At 36.3% G+C, this 9,189-nt stretch overlaps 1 protein-coding gene across 1 annotated transcript; it reads left to right on the forward strand.

Annotated features, from left to right (window-relative positions):
* Nucleotides 1-678: 678 nt before the first annotated feature.
* LOC148215799 (uncharacterized) lies at nucleotides 679-7,637 on the forward strand. The gene is made up of 5 exons (XM_088142549.1): nucleotides 679-962; nucleotides 3,038-3,121; nucleotides 3,735-3,801; nucleotides 5,126-5,179; nucleotides 7,176-7,637. The coding sequence occupies exons 1-5, from the start codon at nucleotides 722-724 to the stop codon at nucleotides 7,195-7,197; spliced, it is 468 nt and encodes a 155-aa protein (XP_087998675.1). The 5' UTR covers nucleotides 679-721; the 3' UTR covers nucleotides 7,198-7,637.
* The last annotated feature ends 1,552 nt before the right edge of the window (nucleotides 7,638-9,189 follow it).

Consider the following 9,189-nt stretch of genomic DNA (forward strand, 5'->3'; position numbering starts at 1 on the left):
TCTTCAAGGCTGAACACTTGTAATAACTGGCTTAAAGTGAATTAGTGAAGTAACTGTGTAAATACAGAATTTTCTCCCAAAGAAATAAGTAAACATGATGCGCAATCAGCAACAATTATTTAAAAGCATTACAAATAACTTCAGTGATAAAGCACCAAAGAATAAGATAAGCATAACTGAGAAATTTGATTCCATGGAGTCAGAAAACAGAGCCTCTATATAAAAGATTATGACCAAAAGCAGGACAGTAAGAGGAAATGTATCTTATTTTGCATTTTACAAACTGTTAAAAAAAGGGAAAATCCATATTTATAAATTCGGAGATATAGCTGCTCCAAACATATTAAAGGTAGATAATAGGAAAATATATATAAATGTATTTATATTTCAGTATAAAATACAGAAATGCATAGTTTTATGTACACCCTTGTACATAAGCAAATTTGCAAACAAAAAAAAGAAAGAAAGAAAAAAGAAAAATATTGAAATGTGGACAGCACAAGCTCTGATGGGAAACTTTTTTAAAAAAAGAAAAGTTTGGATGGCTGAACTTTTACATTTAAAAATGAGAAACCTAAATTGATAGGTGGGCCAATCACTATCCAGGACTCCTTCATGACATATAGATCTGTACTCTGGGAATATTTTTATTTCTGCTGTATTCATTTCTTTAGGTGAACTTCCTGCTCCAGAGCTGTTTCTTGATGCAGGATCAGGTCATATGGGAGATTCAGTTATACTGTTGTGTATGCATCCTTCAGAGGGCACGGTGACAAGATTTTTTTTCTGCAAAGATAAGACTCTTCTTTCAGTCCGAAAAGCAATATCTCACCTGGGTATATATAAACTCAATATTACACAAGACTTCGCTGGTCAATATTCATGTGGGTACCAACAAAGGAATCAGATGAACCAGGAGACATCTGCACTCAGTTCTGTGCGAAATTTGATGGTCCTGTCAGGTAAGAGTGAAAATTCAATGAGATTTTTTATAGATAGATAAATGAATCAATCAAAAGGGGCATACAATACTACAATGGTCTGTGGAGTACTCTTCATGTATCCTGATTTACTTCATAATACACTTCATATCCCAATTTTGCTTCTGATTTTGTTATGGATTTCAAGGGGTTTGGAAACGTCAAAATGAATTTGGAAGAGAGTATGCTGCTGGTCCTGTCCTATACATTAAGAACAAACTCTCCAACTGGGGACCCTTTTTTAGCCACATCTGAACTGTTGATGTGTTAGCAAGCATATGGAAAATGCAAAACAATTTTTGTGGGTTTTGGGGGGAGAACAAGTCCTAAACCTGCACAAAGAGGAATAAACAGGTTTTCAAAGAACACCATCCACCTTTAGGGTATGTGTGTGTGGTGCTGGAGAAACACAACTTGATGAGGACACAATGTGAAATACAGTGTCTTGATTAGGGGTGTGGCATGGCTGCTTTCTTAAAACCTTCAACTAGAACACACTGCACTAGAACATTTTCTCACAGATGTCTCCTCTGACTCTGTGAATATTGACTTGCTTTTCTGAGATGATGAAGAGATTTTTGAAATATTGTCGTTAAATTGTTTATACTGCTTTATAAATTGTAATTTCTTGTTAAAGAAAAAGGTTAAAGTGGGAGGAGCAATAGGCCTATTTCATTATCCACATCTGTCAATTTGTGACAGCACATAAAAATGAATCTAATGATGTGAAAATCTTCATCTCTCTGCCTTCCTTGGCTGCTTGGTGACCTTAATCTTTTTTGGGGAGGAGGACATAATTTCCATACCTATTTCTTGCTCAGATGTTCATGATCAGGCTAATGGGAGTGCCAGTTGTTTTGGTGAGTTAAAAGAATCCTACTAGGAGGTTTTCATATTAAAGACAATGATTATGTGTGCTATTGTGTTTAATTCTAGTATTCTAAATAATATAATGAATTCCATTGAACTTTTATCTGTCAACAAGAAAAGTCCATACCTGCTTACTGCACTAAAAGAATCATTAAAAGTTTGTGTCAGTTTATATTCTTGAAATTATGAATTGTTATATGCTACTTGAGAATTAGCTATAGTCCTAATATACAAAAGAAATATTGTTTCTATTTCTACAGATAGCACTGCTACTAATGAAATGATTGACACAAATGATAAATAACATACTATTTTAGTTTTGGATTTTTTTGTACCACTTAATATCTTGTCCAATAATGTCAAAAACTGGTGAAACAATTTGCACTACAAGACTGCTAATCACAACCTGCTGTCTTCCAGATCCATTGGACTACAGTGCTCATCATCCTCAAGCAGGACTGCTAAGGGGCAAAACTTAAAATAAATAACTTTCAAAACCCTTGGCAAACATATCCAATTGTTCAACAATTCAGCCCAACAGACTTTGGGATTTCCAAATTTAGCACTAGACATTACTGCTGACCCCCACCAACAAAAGCAAAGTAAAACATATCCCACCAAGTTCCTCTTCTCATCCGCACCTGTCCCCCATTGCCATACTTTTTCCAGTCTTTCCCATCTAGTTACTAAGCAGATGCCCCATTTTCCCCTCTTTTTTTACACTTTGAAAGAAGTTGAAGGAAAGGGGAGGAACTGTGAATGAACAGGCTTTAGGGGAGAGTAAGGGAGAAAGATATGTTCTGATGGGTGCAAAGCCAGGAGTGAGTGTGGGCATTTTTCCCACTGTTTCTTTAACTCCAACAGGCAAGATAAAGATTATTTCAACTCAAGGTAGGAGATTACATAGATACACTCCTGTGGTTTTCTTAGGAAAAAAAGAAAAAGAAAGAAAGTGGTTTGCCATTGCCATCTCCTAGCAAGTTAAACATCACAGTCTAGCCTATAGCCCTTTTTACTAGGCATAAGCTATTTGCTTTTCATTAAAGCAGCTCAGTTTTTTTCAGTCTCCTTTAATAAAGGAATCATTGCCTGCCTGGATTACATAGCCCTAATTCTGACTCTATATCTACAATCAAGGAGGAATACATTGTTTTTGATCTAATTGAGCTTATTCTTCATTTCTATAGACAAGAAATGGGCAATTATATCTGGAGTTCTAGGGTTTGTCATTCTGATTCTGGCTGCCTTGATCTATCTCTTGGTTAAGAAAGGTGAGTAATGACAGTAGGAAAAGATAATGTAAGAGATTAGAGGAAAATGCTGTGTGTACTATTGGACATATACTGTGATCTCAGGCCAGTCTGATCACCAGTGAAAAATATCATTCAGCTGCTGATTCAGTGTATCTGTATATAAAATTGGGAAAGAAAATTTGTGCTTTTTAGTCAGTTTTGACTCCTGGAGATTTGTTTGGACAAGTCCCTGAAGTTTTCTTGACAGAGAGAGGCTGTCCCATAATCACTCAACTGGCTTCATCCTTAGGACATGACTAGAATTTGTGATCTCCCAGTTTCTAGCCTGATGAGGGAAAGACAAATTTGTCCATAGTGTTAGTGGGTTAATTGGGGATGAGACTGCACTCTTTCTAGAGTCTTCTGAGGCAGAAACTGAACTTTTATTCTTAGCTACATGCAGGGTCTGAGTTAAGACACAAGTTCAGCAATCAGTGAATAGGCAGCAGTTTAATGCTATCCCATACATTCCTCATCTCAGAAAAACTAGAAAAAGCATTGCCATTCACATGAGTAAAAGTTGCTCCTAGCTGACAAAGCTACAGAAAACTACAGAGAACTTATTTCTTCCCCCCCTTTCTCTATTTTTAAGATGCATTTTGTCAAAGATTGCTACAGCAGGAAGAAACAAATCCTCAGACCCATCCTGCTATTTATAGGTAACATTTCATCACAAACTTTGCTATGAATTACTCTTTTGGAGGCTAATCTAGAATTTTGCAAGCCTCATCCACTGTTCCAGTCATAAACTATGGGTGCCATACTGTTTCTTTCTGAGCAGTCCCTTCTGTACCTTGAAACGTTTTATTAAAAATGCATGTCAGAAAATGAGATAATTTGATTTAATAATCTAAATTGATTGTCCTGTGGTAAAAGCTAACCTTAATCCCCATATTATTTCCTGATCTAAATTATATCCTAAAACAGATTCAGATTCTTACATTGGCCCATCACTACCCCTTCACAGTAGAATTGATAGCAGGTTGTGAGCAGGAATGGGTTTTGATAGTGCAAGGAAAGAAAATAGAGATGATACAGATGGTATAAAATTTCATTAATTTTGCGCTATTGTCTGAAAGCAAAATTACTCCGAACTTTGCAATGCAGTTCACAAATTTATAAAGCAAGGAAGTGTACATCAGAGAAATGTCTAGAAATACCTATATTCAAGAAAATAATATTCAAAACTCATTTTATTAGGAAAAGTGTTTGTAGAATTATGTTAGGTAAAATTGCTAATAAAAACTATGTTACCTGCAGAGGAATCCCACAGACATCCTAGGCAATCAAGATCCAAGGCAGAACTTGCTCTCTGTGATCCCTGAACTATTTTAAAAGGACTGCTAGGGTGAAAAGAAGGTAGGGCCCACTACAACTACAAAGAGAATAGCCAAAAAGTTCAATTTCCAAAGTTTAATTTTTAAAATGGTGTTGCACTAACTTTGGGGACCAGTTTTTTCTTACTTTAAAGTAGTTACAGAGAAGTTTCACATTTGGCAAACAAAAAATTGCTTTCTTAGAACTACTCTAGTGCTGGAGATTGCATCATCTCTTTGTTCCTATGAGTTCTTTGATCCCTAGGGCAAATGATGAGAGACAGATAAGTAAGAAAAAACTGGTCCACATATTAAGCGCAACATCATTTTAAAAATTAAATTTTTGGAATTGAACTTTTAATCCCCCTTCACCTATTCTCTTTGTAGCTGTAGTAGGCCCTGTCTTCTTTTCTCCCTAGCTTTCCTTTAACTTTTAAAATAGTTCAGGGATTACAGAGAGCAGAATTTCTGCCTTGGATCCTGATTGCCTAGGATGTCTGTGGGATTCCCCCGCAGGTCCAGGGGCCCCTCATCCTGGCAACACACTTACTCTAGAGAGCAATGTAATGTAATTCTTGCCCTTTTCACTATCAGACAAAGCAAATATGCAACATCACAAATCTGTTGTCTTGTGTTTGTGTGTATATCCTTTTCTCTTTTTTTCCAGCGAAGTCTCTCACATCAGGAACAACAGCCAACAATCTGAGTCAAGAAGTTCAGTGTAAGAATTTATTTTCTTCTATCCTTCAAAATGAGGGCCATGAAGTCCACAAAACATTTTGTACCAAAGCATATAATTTCAAGGGACCAAAAAATTGGTCTCCTCAAAAAGGTCCAGCCTCTCATTAGTTTAAGAGAAGTAGGCAATATTTTGAGCTGGGAGCATTTTTGGAAATTTAGCTGTGTATGTTTAATAACTCACAAAGTAGCTATCCACATGGGCAAGGCTAGATCCACCACATCCGTTCCCATTCCAATGGGATCTTCAAAGTACTCAAATGTGCTCCTGTCAAGCATATGACAGTGGAAGCTAATGTTTTGCTCTGCCATATGGCAGCCTCCTCTTTTATTTATTTATTCATTTTCAAAGAACCTTTAAATCATTTAAGTGGAATATTCTCAGTAGAAGCTGGAATTTTCTTCAGTAAATATTCCATTTAATGTTTGTCTTCAAATACCACAAAACCTGTTTACATCAAATGAGTGTATTTATAGAATTTGTGGGTTATTCTTACCTTACATATTTGATTTTTAAGTCACACAACATTTTTAGTGTACAGGCTTTGGGCAAAACACAGCTACGGTATTTTTATAAGACTCTTTTCTGCTTAACCTACACCAGAAAGCTAAAGATCTGAAGTGATCTTAAGTTGAACAGAACTATTTTCATATGCTTTCATTATATACAGCATTTTGCTTTCGCACTGATCTGCCAGACAAGTGCATTTCCACGATTGCTTAATATATAGATATCTCACCTCTTAACCCCTTTTAAAAGGGACACATAATTCAGTCCATAGTAAATTAAAAAAAAATTAAATACATTTATATTAATGGAATTCATTAACTGATATATTAGCAAATGACATTGTAGTGAATGAAACAAAGGATGAGGCTTTTGTTACAAAAATAGAGGAAAGAAAAGGCATTTCTCCCATACCTGTGTCCTTTAGCCAGTTTAATTCAGTGAGGGCAATCAAATGCGAGCCATGGGGACTGTACTTTTCCCAACAGCATCTCCAATTATAGAGACACTTTGAAATAATTGTCATAATTCCCATTTCCCTTCTTTCTAGATAATGTTTGATAAGGGATATTAAATGCCTCCATTTTAGCCTTGCTACTCACTGCCACTACTCCATTGCTGATAACAAAGAGTGAAGAAAAGAGCAGGGAATAAGAAGCAAGTTTGGGAACTTAGATGAAAAGGATGGTTTTGAAGCAGGGTATGCAAAGAAAGTAAAACCAACCTTGATGAAATCTGGATTTGATCTATGTAGGACAGGTCACCTCTTTTTTTAAATTGGGGTTTCTAAAATTACATTTTTCTCAAAGCCTAGTTCTCTAGCACCTCTCCCATGTTATTAGGGTTAAGGTTATAAGAGGCATACCTAACATCATTCATGAGCATTTGTCACCCCTGAATCCCAGGAAATCTTTCATGGGGGTATAGCAACCAGGCGTGATCCACTTCTGGAAAGTTTATCATAACAGTTGTTTACACTTACATGTGAAGATTTACTAGAACATGAGACTAATTGTGACTTGTTCTCAGATGCCAAACTTCTGGGACTTTCTGAAACTTTTATGTATAATTGTTATATTGGACCCTATCATTAATTGATCTAGGAATACCTTATTAAGCTGAACCATCTTCATTCCTAGTTTATCTAATAGCATACTATTCTGTTTGTAGGAAGTTTATTTATTTATTTATATTTCAAATTTGTCTCCGCCCATCTCACTGCAGAGCAGCTCTGGGTTACCGCAACTTTAAAACGATTAAAAGTTACTGCAGTTGTAGTCACTTATCTGTCCTCTGGCTCCACATATACAATAAATTTTTTGGAAAAGTACCACAAATCTGATGGTAGTAAGAACAAATATTTATTTTTATTCTATCTAGTTAGGGAATTTTTGAAGACATGCAATCCTTTTCTTCTGTAACAACTGGTTTCTAATGAGTCTGCTAATTTCCTTTTGTTTTAATTTAAAAGGTACCACCCTTCCATTATATAGAAACTTCAGCCCATGCATCTAGTGTAAAGGAAATTTTACCTAAGGATTTCAAATATATCATGTGCAGATGCCAACGCCTCAAAATGGATGCCCATTTGTGGAACTAAATAATCTGGAAGTGCTGGAGAAAAGTGAACAGATCTGGAGTTCTGAAAAGGTTGAAGAAAATGACCCATTGACCTTATTCATCCTTGTTCTGCTGTTAAAAATGTCTGGATCCTCTGTGTGTATTCCTGCATGAAAACATTGATAATGTTGATGTCTTTATGTGTGTGTGTGTTTGTGTTTGTGGATGTGGATGTATACATACACACACATATACAGACACACATACACATACAGAAAGTGAAAGCCTCAAAATGGACATACAAATTTAGATATATAAAGTAAATAATCAACATGAAAATATATGTAAATACAACAACCACCTTTTAAAAATAAAAAAGCCTTTCTTGTGGCTGTATTTTTCTCTATATCTCTATATCTTCTGGAACGTTTAACAATGCTGCTGAAATAATGTTGTGTAGTGTGATCCTTGCTGATCTGAATTTTAACTTTTTTTTTTAATTACTATTTTCCTTTCCTTTATCTGTCTAATATTTCCTTATTTATTTCCTTATTTATTTATTTATTTATTTATTTATTTATTTATTTATTATTTCTTTCTTTCAAATAAACTTGGGGGATTGCCACAGCATTGTCAAACCCTTTAGCTTCAAGTAACTGTGGAAATGATGAAACAGTGCAGCCCCAAACTGAAGGAAAGGAAAGGAAAGGAAAGGAAAGGAAAGGAAAGGAAAGGAAAGGAAAGGAAAGGAAAGGAAAGGAAAGGAAAGGAAAGGAAAGGAAAGGAAAGGAAAGGAAAGGAAAGGAAAGGAAAGGAAAGGAGAATCTAGGGGCAAATAGGCAGATCAGAGAAAGAAAAACAGTAAATAACAATAACAACCATGTTCTTCATGTGTAGTAAGAATATAACTGCTACACTTAGGAATGACATTGTTAAAAACCTTCTTGACCTTTTTGAAGAAATGTTTTGCAAATGAGGTAAATTGGTCTTCCTTTCTCTGCAAGCAGCGAATAACCTCTCCTGGATCAGGAGTGCATTGTGCCAAGTCACCCATGCTTTGGTCATCTCCCAAATGGATTACTGCAATGCACTCTGCATGGGGCTGCCCTTGAAGAGCATCTGGAAGCTTCACTTGGTCCAGAATGTAGTGGTGCGGGCAATTATGGATATGTCTCATTATGGCCATGTTACAACTTCGCTCCTTAAGCTGCACTGGCTCCCAATTTCTTTCCAGGTGCAATCAAACAGCTGGTTATTACTTACAAAGCCCTTCATGACATGGGGCCAGAGTATTTGAGGGACCACCTTACTGCCATTGTTTGTACCCATCTCATCTCATTAGGTTAGGCAGTTTCTGTCAGTCAGGGATTGTCATCTGTGGGGCCCAGGAATTGTGCCTTCTCCATAGCTGGGCCTCTCTCTAGAACACCATATCACCCAAGTGGCTGGTTTTGGCTGTCTCTGACTCTGCTCACCTTTGGAAGCCTTGAAGCCCTGGCTGTTTTCCAAGGCATGGGAGCCAGGAGAGTAATTGAGCCCATGCTGCTGGTAAATGGTGTTTTCAGGAGCCCCTTAGTTGTCTAGGAAATAGATTTTTTTATATATATTATAATTCTATTGTATTTTTAAATCCTTGTTAGCCACTCTGAGTTGCATTTGTAAGATGGGTGACCATATCAATAGATTTAAATAAATGAAATTTAAATACAGATGAACTGCTAGGATTAGCTTGGCTGGGATCACCACCCAAAATAGACTGCAGCACTTAAGAAAATATAATGGAACACCAATACTTTAATACATAATGGAAAAAGTGCCCAGATGTTATGTTTGTGGTGGGAGGGAAATGAGTAAAGAACATCTTTATCCATTCCTACCTTCCTATCCATTTATTCCTTCCTTCACGCATTCCTACCTGTTGCTGG

This window comes from Python bivittatus, unplaced genomic scaffold, assembly GCF_059951505.1.
Source record: "Python bivittatus isolate LINGU-HERP-01145 unplaced genomic scaffold, Pbiv_v1 ctg000440_np1212, whole genome shotgun sequence".
Classification (NCBI taxonomy): domain Eukaryota; kingdom Metazoa; phylum Chordata; class Lepidosauria; order Squamata; family Pythonidae; genus Python; species Python bivittatus.

Bases quoted from the DNA above. Each gene is read 5' to 3' on its own strand.
- LOC148215799 (XM_088142549.1), top strand. From the start codon at position 722: ATGGGAGATTCAGTTATACTGTTGTGTATGCATCCTTCAGAGGGCACG. The intron at 3,122-3,734 runs GTGAGTAATGAC...TCTATTTTTAAG, and splicing joins CTATCTCTTGGTTAAGAAAG to ATGCATTTTGTCAAAGATTG. The intron at 5,180-7,175 runs GTAAGAATTTAT...TTAATTTAAAAG, and splicing joins TCTGAGTCAAGAAGTTCAGT to GTACCACCCTTCCATTATAT.